The following is a 12,267-nucleotide window of genomic DNA, read 5'->3' on the forward strand; positions in this document are numbered from 1 at the left end:
AATCCCATATGGGATAAGTTCGCTGTTAGAAGACATGATACTGCACGCTGTTGATTTTCGCTAGACATAATACAGCTGTTGTATCAAGTTGATTCTATTAGTTGGTTCTTCTTTATTTGCTTATAGTAACTCATTTATTCTCAATCATTTGTTTATTTTCATGTGCCATGATCAATCACCATTAAAACTTAATGCTAATTGACATGTGATTATTAATTCAAATGGATTTCAATTGTTAGTTTTAGAGCTTTCAGATTCAAACACATTTTTTTCTCAATAATTATTGATAATTCAATCTCCGCCAGAATGGCTAGAGGTCATGAGGTCGATCACTTGTGTTTGTGTGTGTATTTCTTTCCATATTTTTTAGTTAGCAGGATTACTCTAAAACTTATTGCCTAAATTTTATGAGATTTTAAAGGATGGTTTCATAGCTGTATGGGAACACGTCATTACATTACATTTTATCTTCACATGCTTCTACTACTGAGTAAAAAGGGGAACACAGCCTTTATTAGCCATGGAGATTTAGTTTCTTTTTGCGTTTTCTACCAACTTACTTAGTGGTCTGTTTTGTACACCGTACTGAACACCGTTTTCGCAAAAAAAAAATCATAAGAAATGCTACCGGATAGATTGTGACAATCTACTTTTGAAAACATTTATAACTTGTAACATTTTGACATTTATTTTCTTAAGCTTGCAGATACCTCACTCATTCATTGTATAATCATGTTGAGGCGCCGACAGCAATATTCAGAGGCGTGGGTTAAACTCAGTACATCAGTTTTATTCAACTCTTAACACGTCATTGTCTTGCAATGAATGCCTCAGTTTTATACGACCTAGATTTATCAATTACGGTCAGGTTGTTGAATATCGATGTGAATGTTCAACGACATCACGTTTGTTTAGCCCGGATACAAAGTCAATGAATTTCATTTTTAATCGTTTTAAAGGGTTGACCAATTATTGCCTTTTGGTTACCTATTCTCTTCGTTCCTGGTTAAAATTTAAACAAATAATACTCGCATGACAATGTGATTGTTTATTTCTGGTTTTTAACAGCTTTAAAACATTTTATTTGTGTGAAATTCTTATTTGAAGATATGAACATTTAATGTAATAAATTTCAATTTTATAAAAAAAATTATTTTGCAAAAAGTTATAATTATTACTAAATTAAATGAAACTACAAACAAGAATGATATCACATGGGAAATTATGTGGATTTAAGATGTGCTATTAATAATGTTTTGATTCATAACAATTATTAAATGTCATAGGAATGATACATTAACACATGCTCTAGCATGATTGAACAATGTAGATATAAACAGTTTAACAAAATATGACGCAGGATTTTATTGACGCATGTAGGCCAACACTAGGGCATTCAACATTGTTTATTTTTTTTCCAAATTAAATGATCAATGCGGATGCGAGTAACCACAATTATTGGTTAATAACATTTTTTTATATAAAACATGTTATAATGTACAGTACATGAAACAAAAGTTGGTGGCAATAGAGAGGTGTTGATTGTGTAATGTTGATAAAATGTGATCATGTTGACAATAACGAAAGTTATGATATGGTCATTATTATATTTCAATCATAATAAAATAGCAATATTCAAATAAATGTGACACATGCTATTTATTGAATTGTTACTTTTTTGTTAAAATTTATTTAAGAAAGTTATAAACAATGTTCTATTTTAGCCCTTGTATAACTAAACAATAATAATAATAATATGATTCCAAATAATATTGCAATCAATATTTTAATGTCATTTGGCGTAAGTCCTATTGTATATTATTTAAACCTAATCAGTGCATCTATTGTTATTGTAATTTCATTAAAAAAATTTCAAATTTGTAGCTTTTTATTTATTCATTGAAGAACAATCAAGTTATTGTTGCTTCTTAAATTAATTTAAATTAGCCTGTCTTTAATTATATAAATATGTTAAGAATTACTAGTTTTCTTAGAACTGGAGTAACATCTAATTCCAAGTTAAAATCATTCTAATAGTTGACACATGCTAACTTTATGAAGCACGTCCTCCGGTATAGATGTAAAGCTCCTGGTTTAGAAAAAAGATGGGAATAGAGTAAGGGAAAATCCAGTGGGGTGGCTCTAAGGTACGTGATCCGCCTTTGAGAGCTAAAATATTAATAAGTAACTATTTTGATGTCTATTTTTAACTGTCTATTATTATTACACAAGGTCTATATCTTAGCACTCCTCCATTAAAAAAAAACCCTGGTCCTGCCTCTGTAGAGTTCTAACATTTCAATTATATATTTATAGTGACAGCTTATAGGCTCTAACCAAAACCAAAAACAACAGTTTTAAACACAGGATATACTAGATAATTAGTAGTCATCTAGTAATTAGTATTAGTGGCCTGTTTATCATTATATATTACAATAATTCTATATTTGATGAATACATATCATAAACTATAAATAGAATCTATAATAGGTAAATCTATTATAGTTATTTATTTATTTTTACAAGTTATAAGAAAAACACCATTCTGTTAAATATTTACACAGTTTCTGATAAAAAGTTGTTTAAATAACTTACCCCTATTGTGGTGCCTAAATGTACTATCCTGTTCCTAATTCTTCTATTTAGAAACAAATATTCTGCTTTTGCCATTTAAGGTCTGAACAAAACAGTTTAGTTTTATCATATGTTAAGCTTCTTATTATCTAAATATGAGTCTACCCCTGCTACTTAAAATAAACTATATACAGGTCATGATTATAATTTTTTTTTTAAATAAATAAATCTTTAATATAATAAATTCTTAGTGTACCACTCATTTTATATAATTACCTTATTAAACTAATTTATATCATCAATATATTTACATAACTTTATTATTATATTGAATTTTGGTACTCTGTTCAGTTTAAATTGCTGAAAATGGTAAAAGATACGTCTTGAACCAACATCGGACAAACTTGAAATTCACCCTACAATGATGGTGGTGATAAGAATGAGATGAGGCTGGTGATAAGAGGCATTGATAAGGGTGATGAGGCATTGATAAGGGTGATGAGGCATTGATAAGGGTTGGGATGACAGTGATAATGGTAGTGATGATAGGGCTGTTATCTAGTGTGGTGAAACTTTGGTGGTGATGAAGATGTTGATGATTTAAGAGACGATACAGCCACTGTTGTTTTTAGGATCCTTATCCGTTGGTTTGATGTCCTTTTCTTTTATAGGAGTAACACTCTCATCCTTCTAAAAGAAAAACAAATAAGTAAATTGTTAATATAATAAAAAGTGATAATTAAAAGAAAAAAATGAGCTCTTGAGCACTTGACACATACACTAAAGACATTCTAAGTTTTGAAACTTGAAAATAATAGTATTGGATGAAAAAAGACTCATACAGGATTAGAACCCAAGAACCTGTAATTCAAAGGTGAGCACATAAACACTGACATTAGTTCTTTACTTGTGTTAACAGTATCATTTTGTTACTACAGCAGAACCACTCTTTTAAACTTTGTTTGGGTCCCAAAGATGTCCCTTTAATAGGGGTTGTACTCTCTACTTTATACTGAAATATTACTACACCCCAAATTATTTTTACAGAGTATAATAAGTAAAAAAGTTAAACATCAATAAATCCATCAAATTAGTCTTCTTTTGTTGTTGTAAAGTGTTCTGTAACCTGATTAGTGTACGTAGATCACATGACCAAAGTAGAATAGATAGTAGAGAACAAACATTTTATAAGTGTATTGTTCAGAGAAGAACAACCATAATAGTACAACTTACAGAACAGAAAAAAACATGTTGGTTAATGATAATAAACTTTTTGATTAATTAGAATTAAGATTAAACACTAGCCTAATCTCTACAGTATAATTAGCAGCTTGGGGTTAATAATACAAATTGTACTAATCTCTCATATACATATCCCAATACCAACATGTTTCTCTTTACTTACCGAAAAACCAAAAAATTCTAGAAAATTATTAAATAAATTTACATAAGGGAATTCATCCTCAGCGTTTTGAGTCTGTAAATGGAATACCAAAAACATTAATCCACAAGAAATTGACAGCATTATGAATTTATACAATGCTATCATATTTCTCTCCTCCTAAAGGCTTTAGAACATCAATTTGGTTTGAAACAAAATTGGATCTGGTGTGAACAGCCAAGAGTGAGAATTCCAGCAATTTAGTAGCCCTAGCTAACAAATTGTTGACCTTTATAGTACACTAAGAAATGTATTAATGCCTTGCACACCTTATACATTAGTGAATATGATTAGACCAGTACCATTTTTAATAAATATTAGTAAGCCAACAATATGTGTTATGCCTCTCTCACATGTCATGTTGTTTTCTCTTCAGACTGCTGGCTTGAATGTCTCTCCTGTGGAAGTAGTAGTAGTATAATAGTATATCATCAGCTAGGCTCACATGAATACAGTATATTATTATTTGAAATGGTCAGTACTGCTAAATTCCTGTGACTAGCAATAAGGCTTGTTTTCAAAGTCTAATTAACTAAGTCTTACTTGCAAAGATATTTTTGAACTAGATCTAATCTGGAACAAGCTTAGGAAGGATTTAAAATAAAACCTCTTAAAGATTGTAACCTTTAGTACGCTAGCGGAAGACTCAAATGACTGAGAGACAAACAGGTTGAAGCAACTTGTTGTTATTTGGTGCTTGTTTGAAGTAACCTAGCATATAGCAAATACCGGTAAATCAAAGAATTCCCAAAATGAGCAAATTAACTTTTTAATGCCAATACCCATTTAGTAAATTAACCTATTACAAAAATGCCTCTATTAAGCGAGACATTATAAACAATTATACCATTATACTTCGTATCAATAGGTTAATTAACCCAATTTTCCAGCATTTTATTCAATGCTCAGTTCAATGACAAAAACATTCATTTGACCCAAAGTGCTGCTATTAGGAATTAATATATTAATTACTTCTACATACAAACAATTCTGATGCCAAAACTCACCTTAAGTGGAATAAAAATTTAAAAGCAGTTTTGTTTTCATAAATGAAGTTGTAAGGTCAATTGGGCTGATGTTATGTGAGATGTATTGTTTAATAGTAAAGTACAATACTCTATAAGCTAAAGTAAAGTTGTGATTGAGGAACAAGTGCTTTTATTGTTTATCATGACAAGATTTAAAAATAAAACTGACTTTCAAAAAAAGACGCTTATTACTTGCATTAGTAGAAAGCTTTGTCTATTAATATCATTTCACATTTATCTACCGTTCCGAAGTCTTCAAAATCTCTTTCAGGCCATCAAACAAAAGGCCAATTTTCAACATGCGCTTTTTCCATTAAAACAAGTCCCATTTAATTTTCTGGGAAAAATCAGTTTGAAATACTTAATTACTGAAACAAATTTAACTGCTGGTTAGTCAAATGGGTTGTACCTATACTGAAGTAGTTTTGCTCGTCCAATTTCTCGACCAATCTTACTGAAGATCGGTATCATTATTTAGCGTCCTTGAAAAACGTTTGATGCTCTGGCGTAGCGCGCTCGCATTTAATTTCTGGGGAAAATAATTTGAACTACCTAATTACTGAAACAAATTTGACTGCTTTTTATAGCAGAATTTATACAAATTTTGAATTTGACCATTTTAAGAGAATTCATGTTATCTTCGTTTAATATATATATATATATACTTTTTACCAAATATTAAATCTGACATTCATATCTGTATTTTTCCTTTAAAACAATGTGAGTACCACCAAATGGTTAGCAATTAATTTACCATTGCATGCATTTCCAGTAAAAAGAGAGAGAGAGACAATTCTGTAGTGAATTTACGATTTCAGCAAAATGTGTAGAAATTACCTGAGCAGGAGCAGAATTGGCAGACATGTGGAATCCATCGTAGATTTGAGGAGTCCAATTTTGGTTTAGGCCTGTAGGGGCATACTCCTGTGGACTAGCTAGCCCATAAGTAGCTTTTAATTCAAGCTCTGGTACTTCTTCTGGGATCTTCTGATAAAATCTAGAGAGAAAGAAGTTTTCAGAATTATCAAAGATGTTCCCACAATGCAGCATCATTACCCACAATCCATAAAATACATGTTAGTTAATATTTTGCATCAACAATTTTTACATTAGGCATTTAATCTTAAAACTATTCCATTATTATAGTCAACAGATAACCGATAAAATTTAAAACCAATTTATTACATTTTTTTTAAAATTCTTATTTCTTTGAGATGTCTAAAACAAGGTTACTTACATGAATGAATTTTCTCTTTCAACTTTTTCCAATGTTCTTTTCACCTCTGGACCAAACCTTCTAAAGAACAAGTGTTGTTCAGGTTTTGCTATTGTTCCCGGGCCTTTTGCTTTAGCATATTCTTCGCACACTATTTTACACTTTTCATAAACTGTAAGAAAAGAAATAAACTATTTGAACAATCCAAGATTGTCTGATAGGGGTGATTGATTTCAGTTGTAGTGCTATTTTCAGAGATAAATAAGCCAATGTTGGTTTATCCAGGTAAGCTAGACACAAAATAGGCTTACATCACATTATACACTAAAAGTACACATTACAGTAACCAAGAAATTCTTCAGGTTTCACAAATGTTAGTAACAGTAAGAAAGGTGTTCACTAAATGACATTGCTCATTTTCACTGTAGGTCTAATTTATATAACTTTTACTGGTTAGGTTATATTGTAATTTTAGTGTCAATTAGTGTGTGCTTTAATTTTCATTATTATTTAAATATTTTACTTACACGTATCGCTTTCTTTGACTGAACGAATGGCTTCACCACACTTTTCCTTATTCAGCAACACTTTACAATTGTAACAATGTGCCTACAATAATTTATTATAATATTACACTTACACAATATTACAACTTTGTGTAATTGTCTGAGAAAACTGAAAAAAAGTAAGCCAGCCAAAGACAAAATGTATTGCCTTGCTATATAATATTGCATGTTTATGGAGTGACTGGGGAGAATATTTTCTTTAGTTGATTTTGAAATGCATTTAATGAGGTGGAACAAGGTGAGGTTATCCCGGTACTTTACTGTTTGCAATACTAATACTGAACAACACATGATACAAAATTAGCCAATCAAATGGCAAGGATATAAGGAGAATAATTAATAATTTAAAAGAAAGATTGCCAAATAGATATCAAGTATAATACTTACGTATGAGAGATAAAAAGCGAACTTAAGATTAAAATAAAGGCTCCACTTCGTGACGGCCGGATCTTCTATACTTTTAAGTGAGTCTCGCGCTTTTTGAAACAATCTTGCAGTTTCATTTGCAAGGGCCGAGATTAAACTTGCACTGTGTTCCAATTCAATCGCTCTCGCTAAGGTTACTGTAACAAAAATTGAATTAATTAAAATCTTGGTAAATGATATTAGTATTAGGTCTGGTTACGTATAATACTACTAGGCTGTCTTGTAAATACATATCTATTTGTTGTATTGTACATTTCGTTTAAATATTTGATTATAAAAATTAACATTTGTTTTATACAATAAGGGTTTCAGATATTATATTGAGATATAGTTTGCGGCACACAACGTATGTAGTTCTGAAAGAACTCAACGTTTCGATCAATATTATTCGATCATCCTCAGGAGTGAGAGTTATAGATATTAAATTAAGGCTGTTGTTTCTAAGCTGTTATAAGTCCATTATTATAATGATTTCATTTTTAGTTTGGGATGAAAATGATACATTTAGCATAAAGCTACTGCGATAAAATACTCTTGTTGAATGTAATCAATATTTGTTATCTATTTGAAAAAGCATACAATTTCAGTACAGTTGTATTCAAATGCACAACTGAGACACATTCTACTGTGTTGCTCTATCTCTATCATTAATTTTCCCTAACCAATCTTGAAACTTAAAACCCCAACTACTCTGCACAATAAATTATTGTAAATTCATTGATTAATGAAGTCTAGTCATTTGATTACTTAGGCTCCTACTGAATCCTTGCAAGAAAACAATTTTAATTTTCTTTTAGAGATAACTAATTTGAATATTGTATCTAGTCTATAGCATTTAAGAATAACCCATTATTATTGTTATATTCAATATTGTTAAGGCAGGATTAGGACCTTTTCAAAATTAAAAGGATCAAGGACATAAGATTATCTGTATTTTCATGTGTCTCTTTCATTGCATATATTGTAATAATGTTGTATGCATGCACTGTACATGCATGGTCCTAGAGAAAAATAATCATTTACTGATCTGGGCTTAAATTGACAAAATAAAGAAAGAAATGGCAGGTATCAACTTCCTTCTAGGCTTCCTTACCATTGGGCCATAACCTCTATACATCAAATAATATTAAATTAATAATTTCGGAAGGGTTCTCAACAGGTGGCCTGCAATTGCATTTCTTATGAGAAAGAGTTTTTGCTTAAAATTGTAACAATTTGATTAATATTCTCTAAACTCATACAACAAGCTTCAGGGAGTTTCATCCTCTGTACCCCAGCCACACTGTATCTGCCCACGAGGCAATTTCCAATTACAATAGACAACTGTTGAGAACCCTTGTGTTAAATGATGATGATCACAGTATACCTTCCTGGGCTTCAGCTGTACATTGTAAAGTATATGCACTCAATATTCTGGTATCCAGATCAGAAATGGCAACACCCTCTTCTTTTAATTGTGGTACAAGGCTTTCCTAAACAAAACATGGTAAAAGATGAGTTAATTGTGAATATAGGGAATGAGCTGTTAAAAACTTTGGCATTGTGTGGTAGGGTGACCAGTTTTTTCCACGCTGCCTTTTGCTCTCTAGTATTTTTCACCCAGGTTCTCAATGTTTTTGATTACAAAATAATGTTGTCAATATACCTCTATATGCTTAAATATTCCAGCAGCAGTTCGCAGTGCTCTGTGAACTTCTTTAGCCTCATCTTCTTCAACCCTTAAAAAAGAAAATGCCATTTAAGTTCAAGCTTACATTAAAGCTAGTTGTCCTGATTTAAAATCCTGTATAAAGTAATTCATTAAAAATAGTTGCTTTGTATGTACAGGTATTTTAATTGGCCTTTCACTAAGGAAGGGCTAGTGTTACCCAAAAGGTCTGCAATTTCTTTCTGGCTGTTTTAAACTGTTTTATTTATCTTCATTGAGATCCAGCCACTGATACAGCATTGTAATGTGTAATGTGTAAAATAGATGCAAACATTAAATGCTGACTTACTCCTGCTTGCTTCCAGCAAGTTTAGCTGCATGCTTAGTATACCATAGAGCAACATTATACAAAATACTAATCTTCTCAAACACTAAATCGTTTTGTTCTCTGAAAAGAAAATAATAATACTAACTGTATGAGAATTTAGAAGGAATGGAAAAGATGGATGGGTGGAAGGGAGGGATAGATGAAGGGGATGGATGGAAAGGGATGGATGGAAAGGGATGGATGGATTCGAAGGAGATGATGATGATGAATCATAATATTTTGTTTTAAATATATGCAACAAAAAACTTACACAAGTTTTGATATCAATGTGTTGGACCACTTAATCCTAAATGCATGCCTTAGTTTACTTTCTCCGTCAAACCCCCCGCCAGGCTCACTCATGGCACCTTCTTCCTCCATGCTCATTTCACCCTCAGGGGCAGCTTCTAGTTGTGGTGGGGGAGCTGATGCTTGTGAACTGCCTTGAGGGGCAACAAGAAACCCTTCAAGTAAGGATAGGTACTTTTCTGTAGCATTTTGGATGGTTGTTACCTCGTTGCCTGGGTCTGGTAGAAGCTGCATAAGGGCAGCTCTAGCATCTCGTGTTTCACTAAAAGAAGAATCAAAAAGCAAAGAATTATAAATCAATATTAAAGAAAACAGTTACATAAAAATAAAAAAATGGGGAATGCAGGCTCTCCTCTTCAGCTACCTCCTGTTTATTGAAAGAAAGTGCAGTAGTAGTACCGATTATATTAGGCCAAAGGTCCCTAGACTGTATAACAAATATTTATGATATGAATGAAAAATGAAAGGAATCCATAATTAATATACTGTAAACAAACATATTACAAAAGTATAGATAGGCCTATAAATATAATTTAAATTAAAAATAAAACAAGCTCCATAAATCTAGGCTTTCTAGTAGGCTAATTACTAAAACAAACAAGGTAAAAGCATTATGCAGTGTGTTGTTGAAAAATAACACATCATGAGTCATCATCATATGGCATGTCATCTCTTCTAGCTAGGCCTAGCTAGATAGGGTATGGTAGGGGTTGTAGGGCCTATCCTAGCCTAGCCTTACTTTTATTTTTAGGCCTAGCCTAGGCCCTAGTAGTAGGTTATATAAAAACCACGACATGAGCCTACTTGCATATCTTTCTTGCTAGTGGAGTAGTCGCTTGAATTCCAAGATCAAAACTTAAAACAATCGAAGCTTTGAGAGGATTCCGATGAAACCAATGAGCCATTTTATAAGAAATTTACATCAATTGTTGACTCAGAGGACATTAGGTATATAAAATATACGGTATTGGTAAGTTTAGTTTGTCAACAACCACAATACGTCTGTATGAAAGTCTATGTACAAAGTTGTTGTACATTACGGTTCGCGTAGACTTTCATACAGACGTATGTAGTACTACGCTTAACCTACCAATATGGTATATTTTATTTGCCTCTGCAGTGAAACTCGAGCGAAAAAGATCCCGAGCGGGATTTCCACGTAACAAAAACAAGGGAGACATTTAAATAGTGTAGTAAATTATTTGTAATTTATCAAATATATTAATTTTAAAAAACCCCTGCAATGGCCGCTGAAGGTAATCCAGATCACAGTGGACAAGCTGAACTGATGTCATTCTTAGAGAAGGAGGGAATTGTAACAAAAACATATGACCATCCAGAAGTATGGAATTATTTATTTGTTTATTTACACTAGGCCTAGGCTAGGCCTATGTTTTTTATTCAGATCCAGGATGTAGAAACACCAGCTTGTACCTCATTCATATTCATAATTTCATAATAAATATAGTTGATAGAGTTGATGTACAGTACAATGTATAGTTTCCTACAAAGGCAAACCATCCTCACTAGGGCCTAGGTGACTACTGTATGAACAAAAGAGAATTTATTTTATTTTGTAGAGATCTCCCATACCATTTCTGAACATTAAAAGTCTGCGCACCATAGTGAAGGATTTTTTTTTACGATTAATTTGTGGTTTTTATTATTAACAATAAAATCCTTTAATTTCCAGGTTTTTACTGTAGATGAAATGATGCCATATTTGGAGAAAATGAACCTAGAGGGCGCAGTAAGCAAGAACTTCTTTGTAAGGGACAAAAAGAAACGTAATCATTGGTTGATAACAGCGCATCACTACCAATCGGTGAATTTTAACACACTTAGCAAGAAACTCGGTGTATCCGGAGGAATACGCTTTGCAGATGAAAGTGTACTGAAAGAAAAAGTTGGAGTTGGCCAGGGGTGTGTGACACCACTCGCCGTTTTAAACGACAAAAAGGGCGAGGTTAAGTTGGTAGTTGAGGCAGATTTCTTGAAAGAAGGAAAACATAAGCATCTACATTTCCATCCAATGGTTAACAGCGCTACATTGGCAATAACGCCGTCAGATTTTGTTAAATTTGCAAAAGCTACAGGACACGAACCAATAGTGGTTGATATGACAGAGCCCACAGATTGCTAAAATCTTTAGAAAAGAACTCATGAAATAATATCAACAATGTTCTTACAACGAATATAAAATATTCTCCTTTTTTAAAATAAATTCTACTGTATTCAGATTATTGTAAATTGTTCTCAGTTTTTTTACAGTATTTTGTATTTATTATAAATGCATCATAAGCATTTGTGAGGGTCCCCAATCAGCTTTGGCTGGATGCAAGGTTGTAGTGAGACGTTAAAAGAGATGCTTTAAATATAATTATTAATATAAAATATGAGGATATCTGCTGGGAAATTGGGGTGGGTAGTGAAAATTGAAAATTTCACACGAGGTGAGCACCTCATCTGCCTACAGCCCTGGGATGGACCATCCTCGAAAAATAAACTGTCAAAATAATTAGTTTTCTCCGGGAAAGGTGTAAACTCTTAAGACTAAATGGACAGGTTACATTGTACAATTTTCTTTAAAAGACATTAGTTCCGTACTTCATTTTACCATTTTTAGGCCTTCCCCCTCTCCTATTAAAAATTCTGTATTTGCTACTGGATTGGTATTCATGGTATATTGCAT

General features: G+C 32.1%; 2 protein-coding genes across 3 annotated transcripts; one reads left to right on the forward strand and one right to left on the reverse strand.

The window, feature by feature from the left end:
- Positions 1 to 1,181: 1,181 nt before the first annotated feature.
- On the reverse strand, positions 1,182 to 10,532 carry LOC144852849 (BRO1 domain-containing protein BROX-like). Of its 2 annotated transcripts, XM_078710869.1 has the most exons (11): positions 10,380 to 10,532; positions 9,538 to 9,837; positions 9,249 to 9,347; positions 8,897 to 8,969; positions 8,618 to 8,723; positions 7,213 to 7,388; positions 6,787 to 6,868; positions 6,281 to 6,431; positions 5,881 to 6,040; positions 3,980 to 4,051; positions 1,182 to 3,264 (listed from the first exon to the last, which is right to left on the reverse strand). In XM_078710869.1, the coding sequence occupies exons 1-11, from the start codon at positions 10,478 to 10,480 to the stop codon at positions 3,175 to 3,177; spliced, it is 1,410 nt and encodes a 469-aa protein (XP_078566995.1). In that variant the 5' UTR covers positions 10,481 to 10,532; the 3' UTR covers positions 1,182 to 3,174. The 2 variants fall into 2 exon arrangements, with proteins under 2 accessions (XP_078566995.1, XP_078566996.1); XM_078710870.1 differs by lacking the exon at positions 3,980 to 4,051.
- Positions 10,533 to 10,700: 168 nt separating this feature from the next.
- Positions 10,701 to 11,815, forward strand: LOC144852019 (prolyl-tRNA synthetase associated domain-containing protein 1-like). Its single transcript, XM_078709694.1, has 2 exons — positions 10,701 to 10,917; positions 11,269 to 11,815. The coding sequence occupies exons 1-2, from the start codon at positions 10,819 to 10,821 to the stop codon at positions 11,716 to 11,718; spliced, it is 549 nt and encodes a 182-aa protein (XP_078565820.1). The 5' UTR covers positions 10,701 to 10,818; the 3' UTR covers positions 11,719 to 11,815.
- The last annotated feature ends 452 nt before the right edge of the window (positions 11,816 to 12,267 follow it).

Source organism: Antedon bifida, chromosome 9, assembly GCF_963402885.1.
Source record: "Antedon bifida chromosome 9, ecAntBifi1.1, whole genome shotgun sequence".
In the NCBI taxonomy this organism is placed as follows: Eukaryota; Metazoa; Echinodermata; class Crinoidea; order Comatulida; family Antedonidae; genus Antedon; species Antedon bifida.

Bases quoted from the DNA above. Each gene is read 5' to 3' on its own strand.
- LOC144852849 (XM_078710869.1), bottom strand. From the start codon at position 10,480: ATGGCTCATTGGTTTCATCGGAATCCTCTCAAAGCTTCGATTGTTTTA. The intron at 8,970-9,248 runs GTAAGTCAGCAT...TTCTTTTTTAAG, and splicing joins CTTGCTGGAAGCAAGCAGGA to GGTTGAAGAAGATGAGGCTA. The intron at 3,265-3,979 runs GTAAGTAAAGAG...TTTTTCTTTTAG, and splicing joins TAGAATTTTTTGGTTTTTCG to AAGGATGAGAGTGTTACTCC.
- LOC144852019 (XM_078709694.1), top strand. From the start codon at position 10,819: ATGGCCGCTGAAGGTAATCCAGATCACAGTGGACAAGCTGAACTGATG. The intron at 10,918-11,268 runs GTATGGAATTAT...TTTAATTTCCAG, and splicing joins AAACATATGACCATCCAGAA to GTTTTTACTGTAGATGAAAT.